At 42.2% G+C, this 14,337-nt stretch overlaps 1 protein-coding gene across 1 annotated transcript in view; it reads left to right on the top strand.

Annotated features, from left to right (window-relative positions):
* Positions 1-14,337, top strand: part of pcdh11 (protocadherin 11) — a gene marked incomplete at its 3' end in the record, with an annotated part of 148,518 nt that overhangs the window by 101,369 nt on the left and 32,812 nt on the right. Inside the window, exon 6 of the mRNA XM_084042045.1 lies at positions 606-804. Within this exon, the coding sequence (XP_083898171.1) occupies positions 606-804 (199 nt within the window). The remainder of the gene's footprint in view (positions 1-605; positions 805-14,337) is intronic.

The raw sequence follows: 14,337 nt of genomic DNA on the forward strand, positions 1-14,337 counted from the left end.
GTGCATGCCAGCAGTGGTGTGCAGAGACTCTCTAAGGAGCAGGGGTGAAAAGACACTTCCACAAATACATTGTGGGTCTGGGAACAAGCTCTGCGGTTGAGGTGCTGCGTTGTTAAAATACCATTTCAAACACGTATTTCCGGTAACTTTTTATTTTAATAATGCTCAACATTTGACTATGGAAGCCCTAGGAGTTAATGAGGCCCCTATGGCCAAGATATTGAATGAACAGTGAAAGGAGTCTGGTGAATAAGTAAACCTTTATTTAGCTGACCTACAATTTTGTCCCTTTTAGGAAAATAAAGGGGGAAAAAACAACAACCTCTGGCTATAATTCAAGTGCAAAAATACCTCTGAGAATGATCCTTTGATTGACCTCCCCCAAATAAAAAGAGACAAATTACACACGCCAGTGCATGCACAAGCAACACTTTTCCATTTTCCTCAACTGCTATTGCTCACATTCTGAAATAGGTAGAATTTGACACTTTCGTGACATTTCAAGTGGTTTTGCTTTTTACCTGGCAATTTCAATATATCACCAGAATGATAGAGAAAAATTGATTTTAGTTTTTGCTTCTTCTTTTTGTTGCGGTGTGCTACAGACCCAGCGCCGTGTGACGTTCCACCTGCCAGATGGCTCCCAGGAGAGCTGCAGTGACAGCGGGCTGGGGGACCCGGAGCCCAGCAGCACGGCCAGCACCACCCAGCCTCTGCCACTTGGCTTCTCCCAAGAGGAGTACTTTGAGCAAACGTCGCCCAACAGCCGCACCGAGGGAGATGGGAACTCAGATCCCGAATCCAGTGAGTACCGCTTGATTTAAAGATCGTTGACCGTATTCACTTGGTGGCCATTTTTGCTCTTATTTTATACAGAATCTAATGCTGAATTCTGTTTATGTTGTTCACGTTGTTAATTTTCAGATCAAAAGGAAATCATAACGCTTTAAGCCTTAGATCTATTTCTGAATGCATTCTTATGAAGGCAGTTGTTACCGTAAACCGGCTATGGCTTAGCTATTGCCCACCAATGTTCTTCATAAAAGTCCACCTCAAACAGGAATGAAGCTCCAGCATCATGTTCTTTTTCATATTTGTATGACCTGAGGTAATGATTTCAGACCATAAAGCCAGACATCTGCATTTTACTGTAAGTCAGATCAGTGCTTGTACCACCTAGCCTGGTAAACCCTCCCTCCGGAAATGAGATTTTCGGAGGGAGGGTTTGCCAGGCTATGTACCACCCACTGACGAGTAAAAACTCCAGGAATTGATAATAAATAATAATAATAATAATAAGGGTAATACTAATAATAATAATAAATACAAATTGTCTGCCAGAGGTAGAGGTTTGAAACCTTAACTTGTATACCAGTGGCATTCCAATTATTCAGCCAAAGTGATCTCGCTCTGTCTCAACATAAAGAACACTATTCTGTCCTATCTCGTGTAACCCCCCCCCCCGCCCCAACCACCCTCTGGATGTTCCAGCCTTGGTGTAGCAGATTTGATTTCGTAGAGGGTAACCCCCTCTCCTGCATGCCACAATGCAGACAATGGATTGAGGCATAGATCAGTATGGACCCTGCCCTCCACCATGTGTGGTGGAAGCTTTATCCATTGCATGAAGTTGCCTGTCAACACGCAAAAGTCTCTTTTTTTCCTGTTTCTCCATCTAACAGAGAGAACATGGAAGATGGGTGGAAATAGATTGCTTTGCATACACCTACGTGTAGCATTGCGTTTGTGCCATGGCTGGAAGTGAGACACCATTCCCTCGGTGCATCAGCCTCCCCAGCAGCTGTGCTGACGGGCCTGGGTGTCACTGTCAGCGGGATTGTGGATGCATTTGTTAGATATATTAGACAAGATGGGTGACACACTGATGAGGGCCTCCGCTGCAATTTACAAGCAACTGTCCATCCCATAGACAGTTTCTATTTCTATTTCTAATAAGCGGATGTTTTGAGAACCAACCACAAATCTGGTTTGCATGATGGCCTTGTCTTGCTGTATCAGTCTGACCTCTTGTGATCCTCGAACAAACTCGGTCTCTCAGGCACACACGCACGCACATTGTATTTCCACGAACTACGTACCATCTCCAGTACATACAGTAGGTGGCCCAGTGACTTTGGCCATTTTCCTTCCACACCTCCTGCATGGAGCACGTGACCCGAGATGATGTTGGTTCGAATCCAGCACACACCACCAATGGTTTTGATTATGTGGATTGTGGAAGTTAAATGGTGGATTTGTGGATAGGACTCTATATGAACAAACTTGTTATATGAACAAAACGCATCGCATTCTGTTTGTGTGACACGCATGATGCAAAGGTTTTTAAAGTGAAACTGGCCAAAGTCACTGGCCACCTACTGTACTGTACCTAACCATAGCCTTAAAGACAGGGTGCCGTGATTTTCAATGATTTTTTCTCCCCCTAAAACATGATCATCAGGTATTATGGCTATACTATTTTTTTTTCCAAAAAAGTGTATAGAAAGTGTTAAAATTATGTTTTTATGAGGACACGCCTCCAGTTCATTAAAGGGGAAATCCACCCATTTTCAATATTTAACTATGTCATTAATATAGCATAAAGGAGTTGTGTGGAAATAAGAAAAAAGTTCCCCCCTTTCTGTGTTGCCTTGAACTGGAGGATTGATTGTGGGTTTAACATTGCAAATTACAACATGATGAGTCATCACGTTGTAATTTGCAATGTTAAACCCACAATCAATCCTCCAGTTCAAGGCAACACAGAAAGGGGGGAACTTTTTTCTTATTTCCACACAACTCCTTTATGCTATATTAATGACATAGTTAAATATTGAAAATGGGTGGATTTCCCCTTTAAGTATACCTGGTTCTCACCTTAGCACCTCCCACCTGAACCAGTCCCTCCGCCTCCTCCTACAAGACCACCCACCTGTCCTAGTCCCTCCTCCTCCTCATGCTCACACCTGTTGTGTTATGATAATGAGGGGGAGGGTATATTTCTACTGTGTCATTAAAGTGCTGTTTTTCTATTGGCACGTTTGACCCTCAAGGTTTCAGCCTCCAGGAAGAAACTCAAAATAGTCAGAGAAGACATAAAACACCATAAAAACAGCACCAGGGGGCTTAATGAAGTTCTATCAACCTCATAGACACATGAAAAACTAAAAAAGTGCAAAACCATGGCACCACCTCTTTAACTGTAATCTAATTCTAACTCTAACCCTAAGTCCTAATATCTAAAACAGCCTCTTGCAAAGTGAGTCTTAACATTATGCTCTCAATTGTATTGTACTAGAGGTTCGGGCCGCTGTGCGGCCCTCCCGTCTAGTAGCCTGGCCCGCACATTGGAGACTGAGACAGTAGAGCGTGTAGACGTTCATTGCAACACCAGTGCTTGTTTCTAGCACATGATTTGGCAACACCAGAGCCCATGATGGTCCACTTGTTTTTCATGGATGTGGCAACACCCGGAGGTGAAACCGAAAACGAAACTTAACTTTTTGAAGACCCAGACAAACAGACAAACACACAGCCGCACTTGCCACTTGCCAATTGTATATATACCGTATGGACTGTGGACTCTTACAACAATTGACAATGCCGGAAGTGCTTGTCAACTATTTCAAATGAGTGATTGAATAAACGCCCTCAGCTATGTCCTTTTGGTCTGAGTTCCAGCAACAGCTGATGCCTCCCTATCTGTTCATTTTATTATTCCTCCGTCAGTATTATTTCACTTTATTATCTGGTCCACACGTGTAGATCGCTGCACAGCGAACTCTGTCAACAGTGAGGAGGACTGAGGACCAGCAAAAATGTCCTCATTTTATGTTTCTTTTTTTTCTATCCGTGTGAGGACATTTGGCTCTCACAAAGATAGCAGCACACACACACGAACGTGCGCGCACAAACAGAAGACATGTGCACACATCACATCACATGATCATCCGCCTCCCTACCAGCTGTTTTCTATCAAATTTGAACCAGAGTGATAACAGTGATTCATGTGCGGTTCATTCATATGCGGATGCAATTGCTCATCATCATATTAATATTCAATGAGGTAAACATCACATACTTCATAAACTGTTCTACTCAAATAGCATGCATATTACCCATTCCCCCTCAGGGGTAATATTTGTTAAAGAACATTAGTTTTGGATAGAGGACCACCATGCTAATATGGTAAATGCATATGTATTTGTATAAATTGCCACATTAATGGCATACGGAACAGAGCAGACTGTAAAGCCTGTGTGTGTGTGTGTGTGTGTGTGTGTGTGTGTGTGTGTGTGTGTGTGTGTGTGTGTGTGTGTGTGTGTGTGTGTGTGTGTGTGTGTGTGTGTGTGTGTGTGTCATTGCAAGTTGAATATTGCTGTGGTAGTGGTTTTAGTCATTTGACAGCAAAGCCCCTCATAATGCTCCCTTATAGCCTTATCACGCCAAAATGTGATTAAAGTCAAAGTAATTCTCTCAGCTATTTTAAGACCAGGCTGAAATGGACGGCTCTAGACTACAGCAGAAAGTCGTGTAAACATTGGATAAGGAATACATTGACTAATATTAAAGTCATGGAAAGACGGTGCTTCTCTGGTAGTTATGTGTAGATCAATAGTGCACTCAGCTGTCACACTATGCACTTAGTATGTAGAAAGAGAAACAGAAGAGAGCCAAGTCAGATATGTATGATTTATAGAGGTAAATGCAGGTATGGATGCAAATGATGTTCATCTTGTGGTTTTCGATGCTGGAACTATCCATTTTTTTAGCGACTATTCTATAGATTACTTTTTCAATTAATCGAATAATCGAGAATCGCGCTTTAAAAAATATATATTTTAGATATCAACGCATTGTCGCAATTGATTTTCTTATAATCAACTAAATTGATTATTGTAATTAACCACTTATGTCCTGTTTTATGGTCTACTTTAGAATGGTGTGCTTGTATATCGTACCAAAAATAGCAGAAGTACAAGCTCAGAACACGTTGTTGTACACAAGATTGTACTGTAGATCAGCTATTTTTGATATTTTAGAAAATCTATTTTATTAAAATGTATTAATCGACTTTAGCTCGATTGACTATTGACTCCCTAGCGTGAGTGCACTCGTGCACCCCCCCCCCCCACACACACACACACACACACACACACACACACACACACACACACACACACACACACACACACACACACACACACACACACACACACACACACACACACACACACACACACACACACACACACGTTACATGTTGTTTTGGACCCCTACTCATCACGTCCATTTTTTCTTCCCATAAATTCCAAGATAAGCTGACTGACTGTGCAGTTCAGTTCAAACGGGAGAGATGGATCCCCACCAGCGTGTTGACCATCTCAGAGATGAGTGCATTGGTGACGGGAGTGGGAGCGAAGATGGATTAGATATGGTTTTATCAATGAGTGCCAGGCTGGCATGGCGATGGTAATCTCTTATCGTGTCGTCTCAATTTGTAAAGCAGAAAGAACAAGGCAGCGAGGAACGAGTGCGAGGAACATGGGATGACAGGAAGAGAAAGGGGAAAAAATTGAACGGAGGGAAGAAGTGGAGAGAAAGGTGAACATGAGTCTAAGCGGTATTGTTTCCTAAAGGTGCCGTGGCTCGCTGCTGAATGTCAGCTTGTGCTGAGCAACCGTCTGCGCTAAAGGCAAACCATGTGGTCGTCTTCTGACAATGAATTTCTCAACTCCTCTTTAAAGCTGCATCTTTATTAGACCACCGCTCTTGAAATAAAGTTCATATGACATTTTATGTTTCTATTATTTATGAGGGAGGAGGCTATTCATTTTATGGCGTCTTGCTTTCCCGCCCTTAGGCTTACTTTAGCACGTTGGCAGTAGTCTTGCGAATGTCGCTTGTTTAGTTTTTGCACGTTGTTCCCGAGCTTTTGATACTTCCTCCCCCGTCTCTGCAAATAGATAAAAGCTACAAATTAATATCATTAGCATGTGTGTTGTTAGGTCCCACCTCCGTATATCTCACAGCTGGCATTTCCAGAAGTACACATCCAGAACAATTAAGCACGATGAATTCTACCTGTCCCTTTTGGCCAAATAGCGGCAGTTCATCAAAACATCAAAAACAGGAATGCATAATGATGCGCGTAAACATCCAGTGCGATGGAAATGAAGAATTTAAATGGTGCTTGTTTTACGTTGCTATTTTCTCACAGGAAAAAAACACCACAGCTACATCTTCAGATCAATGTTTTTTTCTTCCCACAGATCATGTTTCACCATTAGCTGGTTCTCAGAGTGCAACTTCTCTGATTGCTATGCACTGAAAGTACAAGGTGTACTGTTATCTTGGCCTTAATGCTAATTACATCTAGCCGGGAAGAGAATTTCAGTTCTGACTCATCTCAGCAGCATAGATTTTGTTCTGTGAATCTTTTTTTATTGTATTTGTTTTACTTGACATGATAATGGCTGTGGGCCTCCTTCTGAGTGACATGGCTGGCTGCTGTTATGATCAATTAAGCTTTGACGATGTCATCAAAACAATTAAATAAGCTGCTTTTACTTTTCTTTGCGGACAGCCCATGTTATCAAGTTGATGTTGACTTAATGACTGTCCTGGAGGGCTTTTGTCAAATGATGGCAGTCGTCACGTCATGACAGCAGCAAGCAGTGATAAGCTCTCAGACAAAGTTAAGTGCAGTAAAATCTGCTGCCACCAAATCCCCCATGCTACTCAGACAATACGCAATTTAGCTCTCGGAACAATCTGTAATATACTTATTTCTGTCTCGCATTATTGGAGTTGAAGGATTTAAGAGTCTGTACTTAGTGAAAATAGCTGAACTACAAGCTCACAACTAGTCTCATTCAGATTAGTTTTTTATTAAGATTTGAACACATTTGTGACATTTGTGGACATTTTCACCTATAATGACATGCCCAAAATATCCGTTTGTCTATTACTGTACATGTTGCCATTCTGTACTATTCCATTAGTCAATGAAATCTTAATCTGTGGCATGTGGCTTTGAGATGACCAGCTTAAGTGTTGTCTTTCTAAGATCTAAATCTCACTCTTAAAGTTAATCCTTTTTTTCCCATTTTATTTTCAAAATCAGTAGTTTAATATGTTTTAAACACATACAGTAGCGTATATACAGTATATATACATGTACATATATTAGTATTTTTTTTACTAGAGGATAGTCATATATTGAAGACAGATAACAGTCAAACTTTTGTTTAACTTCTAACTTACTTTATCAACGGTGCAGTATTCACTACAATCCCTGAACTGCTAAACAAATTATCTGATTAAGCTATTGAGTTCATAGAGTACATTGGAGGGCTTCATTATTTTATTTCACTAGGTCCGACATTTTCATAATAGCTCTCTGACTGAGTTCCCAGTTGAACAAATTCACAAGTGGCTGAATTTTTATCATATTATTTTTACCCTTTGGAAAGGAGTATTTCACTTGATCTTATGTGCCAAACACAATGGAACAAGCTGAATATTTAATGCGTCCCCAATGACTAACCCGGTCCTGTAAGTCTAAGCGCCCATGCCATGCCAAGATTGGGATTTGACAGTCTAGACACAATCTGTGCATGAACGTGCATGCAACACTTAAAGAGATTTGATGAAAGACCAGGAAAGGAATTGGCAGACATGACAACATGTCATCAAACATGTGTGTTCAGATTTCTGAAACTAAAGGTTTTTGACTGCAACTAAAGTAAATAGAACATACTCTGAGAGCCATTTAACCATATCAATATACGATAAGGTAGCACTCATGATATGTGACCAGTTACAGCATGGCGTACAGTATAGTACAGTTGGGGCGTTTATTATTCATATGAATCCAATCTCAATTTCACTTTGAGGGTTCTCATATGCAATTAGAAGTAATGAATGTGCTTCTTAATTACATTCATTTGTGCAAATTTCCATTCCCCACTGAATTTCTCTGTGGAAACATTGTGACACTGACCAATGGCGTATCATTTGCAATGTGACTAAATCCATTCAGCCTGGCACAATTAGCCATAATTAGTGTTACAAAGTCATCGGCGACCAGGGGGAAAGACTTAGCTGACATGCGAGAGAGAAGAAGATCTGTGTTCAGTGATTTGAAAGTCCAACATTGTTGCATGATCCAGATAAATGGCTGATCACAGGTCAGAGAGTGGGCCGCTGTTGTAAGGCTGCAGGGCTTCCCATACTGTGACCTTACATGCAGTTCAGCTCTCTCAGTGCTAGCCGTACCACAGTGTAGCATACGTACACAGTAGGCCTATCCTTGTTTTACACGAAAGAAACATTGCGTTAGTCTATGTCTTCTTCTGCAGCAGTCATTCAACCGTCTAGTGGAACTTCTTCAAACCACTTTTCCTCAAATCATTTGCACCAGTTTGCCTCCTGCCATATATTCTCCCTCATATAAATAAATAAAGGCCTTTGTGCTTTGGGCTCCCAGAACTTTTTACAGCGTCCCAGTGGGCCATCAATGGAGCTAAATGAAGCAACAGTGAGAATTAGCCTACATACATTGTGCCCATCCTTTTAAGATTTTTTTTTCTTTTTCCATTTATGGATCGGAGGAAGGGTTCTGAGTGTGTCTTGGACTAACGCAGCAGGGGATTTAGTTGGACTCTCCTGTATCCCTCTCAGCCGATTTGGATTTGACGGAAGTGCTCAGTTGTCTAAGGTGATGTGGAGGGGAACCCTTGTTTTATCTGGTTCAAATGCCACACCAGTTGTCTCAGACAGAGACTAACTATTGATCTGGGGGAGTCAACTTGAATCGCAGAAACTCTCCAACTACCTTCAAAAGACTGAGAAGTGTCAGAAACCTTTTTCTTTTTTCAGAGTATTAAGCCAATTCTTTGATGGCCCTGCCAGTCTACTGTGAAGTTGATAAGGGGGCTTTATGGTGCCATCATCCACATTTCACCAGGACAAGACATGTTGCCTTTCTGGGTAGTTGAAGATTATGAGACAATCAGTGCCTGTCCTTTACAAGGCACCTTTCAGCCTAGGACCTAGGTGGCTAAACTATTTTTTTAAATATAGTACCGTGCACACTGCACAGTCAACATACTGTTACAGTCAACTGTTCAATTCAATTCAATTCATTAACTGTCATCATGTGTAGCAAGTACACACAACAAAATGTAAAAAGTATCAACAGACGGCAGTACAACACATGAGACAAAACTCAGCTAATGACTACTGTATACTAAAACATAAAAAACTATTTAAAACAATGCCTCCTCCCTGTCTCACACAGAACTCAGACAAATACGATAGTTCTGTTCCATGAATTGAAGCACAGTTCAGAGGGAGAAAAACATAAAGGTTGAATGACGCAGCACCAATCCCGCTGCTCAAGCGGTACAGCGAAAACATTCACCCAGAAGCTCTGAGACTTGAGGAGGCTTTTCAAAGACCTGCACAATTAAAATACTCATTCCAAAGTTGTTAACATGTTCAGTAAGTCCCATGTCTGGTTTGGGAATGGATCAATAACTGCCAAGTTTGATCGTGTCTCCGGACAATGTATTCTGAACTCTGTAGGGTAGAGACTTCAAACAAGGGCGGAGGCTCAAAGGCCCGAGCCAGCAATTCACTGCGTTCCGTTTCACTGACTCTGTGATTCCTAAACGGGAATATAGCTGGGCCTGCATATTAAACCTGTGAAATGTGGGGTGTGAGGGAGGGGAATTGTCTTGGTCCTTGATCCCATCTAGGCGATATGATCTAATTAACACCAACCTTGAATCATTAGAGGGGTGGGGGTGGGGTGTGGGGTGTGTGGGGTGGGGTTCCATGTAGCTTTAATCAAAAGTGCTTAGATTATATGTGGATTTTAATGATGCCTGGGTCATATGAGCTGCTAAAGGGAGTGCACTGTTCAGTTAGCGGCTGCTGCTTTCTGTGTTCGGATTCAGAACCATCTGGCCCAGGAAAAGATACCAAAATAGAAACCCACACGTGTCCATTAGTCGAATCTGCCCATGTACGAAATCTAATGAACTTTAACATCTCGGAAATCTTCCTTTCAGATCTCTGACATATAGTCTCAAGCATCACATCTTCCTTTGAGTGTGGAGCTGAGGTTACTGGACTGAAAGAATGCAGCAGAAATGTTCACTCCTCGCAGATGCAGAGGGAAAACATGGGATGCAATAAAATATAGATATCCTAATGTTTTATTCAAGGCCATTTGTTATAGATAGCTCTTTTTCGTTTTTTCTTTTTTACAAAAATCCCACTCCCTTTTATATGTGAGGCTTGAGGAGAGCACACACGCGCACATGCACGGGGATGCGCTCAGTCACACACAGACCACCCAAGTGGGTTCCTTTAGCATGTTGTTAAAACATATGTCGGCTCATTTGATTGACAACAGTTTTTTTCTGCCTTGGCCTTTGCATAAAGTAAATTCTCCTTAAAATAAGTCTGTAAGCTTTGTTATGACAACTCAGCCCGACGGTCTTTAGTTCAGAGGTCAGTGTGGTTTTATATTTTAATAATAAAGTCATTATACACTGCCTTACGGACATGTTGTATTTTCTGCACGATGGCTGACAATGATACAATTCTCTAACAACTGCAGCAGTGAACCTCTGGCAGGGTCATAGGAAGTCCCTCCACCCTCTCTCTCACACATTCTCTCTCCATTCCTCTTACTCCCTTTAAGATACAGAACCGTGGACAGATTAAAATGCATGGTCTCATCCCTTTCTCATTTTTCACGTGCAGTCGGTCTCAAGGATAAGGATGGCCTCTGCTCAGAAGGACTTATTGACCAAAATAACTGTGCGTCAATATGTCTCCTGAAGGCTGAGCAGACCACAGCAACACAGGGGTTGTATTTTCACCAACTCCCATACCCATTAATGCTATTGACCTGTGCTGTCCTTATATTGCAGTGGAACAGCACGGCAGGCAAGAAACATATGGCAAATATTTCAAAAGCTTCATCATGCTAAAAGAGTGCAAATTTATTGATGTTATCAGTGGAACATGAATGATGAGAGAGTACTGTATGTTGAGATGGAAAATGAATTAAATATGGGAGTCTTGTTATGTACACTATGGCTGGATATAGAGATATGATGCAAGCTGTAACCAACATAAAGTATAATGAGAGTGCTGTATATCTTTGGCTTATTATTTTATTATGAAATAATATTGGGACATAAACTGCATTTTTCCTGAGATTCAGTCTAAACTCATAGCAGAGGTATTGCTGCAGTGACAAACGGTATGATGCCAGACGGCTACAGCCATTATGCCATCTGTCTATATCCTGTGCATTAGCATATTTCAGCTGAAATGTCATTCAAGAGGAATCGCGTAAAAATCACCGTGAATCTCATGCATCATAGCTAACACCCCCCCCCCCCCCCCCCCCACCTTCACATTCTAATCACGTCACCACCAGCACCACCAGCATTTAATTCAATTTGCACGAACATAATGAAGCAATGCGGGTTATGTTTTAATTCAGGATACCAGGTTTCCACCCTGATTTAATCCAGGTGCTCCATTTACATGCATGAACTGGATTATTCTGCACTGTACTGTACACATCCCCTATTCCCTATCGCCAGCCGATCAATGTATGCACTGACTGGCTGATAAATTGGCATTCTCAGACAAATGAATCACTTCAGAGACTACTCACGGGCCAGTAACACTGATAAATGGAGAGAGTGTGTGGCGAGGAAAGGAAGAAGGAGCAGTGTGGGTGACACAAGAGATATATATGAGAGAATGGGGAGATTTCAGCAAGGATGCACTGGGGGAGGGGGGGGTTAGGTTGCAGGAGGTCCCTGTGGGAAATGTTCGGCCTAACAGAATATGACGGGGGCTTTTGAGGGGCTTGACACTGAACACATAAACCTGGCTGTTGCGTGCCCTCCTCTGCACGCCGACTGAGGCATTCATCACAGTCGCCCTGGTGAAGTTCACCAGCCACTTCTGCCTGTGGCCCTTTGCAAGGCATCTGCGGGGACCTCAAGGCAATGTCGTGTTTGCGAGGTCAGTCAGCTGCCTGCCACCCTATTCCACGAACGCTAGAGCAGACCTGGCTCTCATGCCTTGCCAGAGACTCAGGCAGGCAGGCAGGCAGGCAGACTGTGTCCCTTTGTCCCCGTTCCCCCCGGACACCTGCGTGATTGCATTGATTTGTCCTGATTCCATTCATCCAGTAGCCCTGCTGGATTTTATGTGTCAAACATCTGTCATAGGGAGCCTGCAAAGCGTGGAAAAGACATTCTGGTAGCTCAGAATGGATAAATCACCACCAAATTGATTGTGAAGTCTGGAGAGGAATCAGCACCAACAAAGAGAACTTCATCTGTGGTGTAACATCTTTTTTTATCAAGTACATTCCTTTTGTTCTTTTGATTGATTGAAAAAGTTTTCTTCATTATGAGCTACGTACTTGAAATCAGATCAGAATTTAATGCACTTTGATGAGTAAAAAAAGATGGAGAAAAGGAGACAAACAGATGTAATAACATTGGTATGTGCCCCCAAAACAAAAATAGAGCGAATAGAGACTGAATAGAGAAGTTTTTGTCTAATTTTTTTTTGTCTAAAACCACTCAGAAAACATCAGAAGAGATGGACAGAGAAAGAGAAAGAGAAAGAGCACATAGCATTTTGTCTAAAACCACTCAGAAAACATCAGAAGACACAGACAGACAGTGAAAGAGAAAGAGAAAGAGAAAGAGAAAGAGAAAGAGAAAGAGAAAGAGAACGAGAAATAGAAAGAGCACATAGCATTAGTAGAAAATAGACTGGAACGTCTCCTGGAGCCACATACAGACAGCGGTGGCAGCAAAGACTTTTGTTATGATAAAAAACAGGGACCTCTGCGAGGGTGCCCTTGATTCTGCAGTTGGCTTAACTCGGCAGGTCACAGGGGGGGAGGCAGATGTTGTCTCCAGGCATGTCCCGGTGCCTCTGCCGCTGTTCCGCTTGGTGTTGCCGAGCTTACAGGTGCGGAGGGGTGGTGGTGGCGGTGGTAGGGGGTGCTGAGCTGCAGTTGGGGGGGGGTGCACTAAGCCAGCGCTCAGGCACCGCAGGCCACCACTGGGGGTGTTGGAATGAGCAGATATGCTCATTTTGATCCACTGAGGTATAATAATTGATGATCAGCCGTGCTGTCGCTTCTGTGACTCACTGGTCCGTGCAATAATACACCCTCTAATGCAACACATTGTGGTGTGGACAGAGGTGCCATGGGGTCTCCCGCTGGCTGGCTCCTATTTCATGTGATATGCCTGGTGATTGGGCTACACAGTACATGGAAGGGAACTTATGCTCACTCGGTAGGTCACAATAATTGTTGAATTCTGGCCAACGGTGGCCTTTGGCCCAGTGAGCTTGTTAGATTGAGGTGAACCATGTCCATGGTATGGTTTCTCTCATCAACAGCGTTGCGAAGGCTTTTGTTGATCTCGGACTTGGATATTTACAACACATCCGTAAATTAACACACTGACTGCCATGCACATACAGTCATACACACATGCAGACACATACATTGAACTGCATGTAGCTGTACAAACTTCCCACATTGTACCGCGCTAGTTAAGAACAGACTCAGGAAACTCAGGACAGCTTGGGGAAAAGAAAAAGAAAAAGGAAAACACACACACACACACACACAACTATTGCCGACCCAAGGGTCTTGGAAAGCTCCAGTGTCTGTCAGATTCTCCTGCCGCAACACTTCAAGCTTTACCACAACTTTCCAAAACTTCAAACACAAAGTCAACAGTATAATGCTCAGTTCTCGTATATCAATAACCAACTTTTGGTCATAGCCTGTTTTGAAAGTAATATGAAACACTGGAAAAAAGTTAGAATTTCAAAACAAATAGCAGAGGATCAATACACTGCCATTATCCAAAGCCACACTCCAATGCTTATACCACTGAGCAGCTTTGTCCATTCAAACTGTGAGTTCCACTGCACGGTGTGATGCCGTCGTTAGTTGTCAAAATGATTCGATCAAGTTTTTAATCTCATCTTTGGGGCCATTGATTTTAATTTACCACAAATTGTGCTGAATGAAATGATCTTATTTCTCTCCTATCAGTGGCAATTAGAAACAATATGAGCTGACACAGTCAAATCATCAGTGTTATTGTAACTCTGACAAGAGTACAAATGGAACCAAATGGGCCCATTTAACACTCATGATTTTACATTGCAGTGTCTGTTTTAGCCTAGACTACTGAAAAACGTTATTTTTGTTTAACAAATACAAGCATTCACACAGTAGATCTAGTTATCACTAGT

Source organism: Gymnoscopelus microlampas (assembly GCF_963454915.1).
Source record: "Gymnoscopelus microlampas genome assembly, chromosome: 18".
In the NCBI taxonomy this organism is placed as follows: Eukaryota; Metazoa; Chordata; class Actinopteri; order Myctophiformes; family Myctophidae; genus Gymnoscopelus; species Gymnoscopelus microlampas.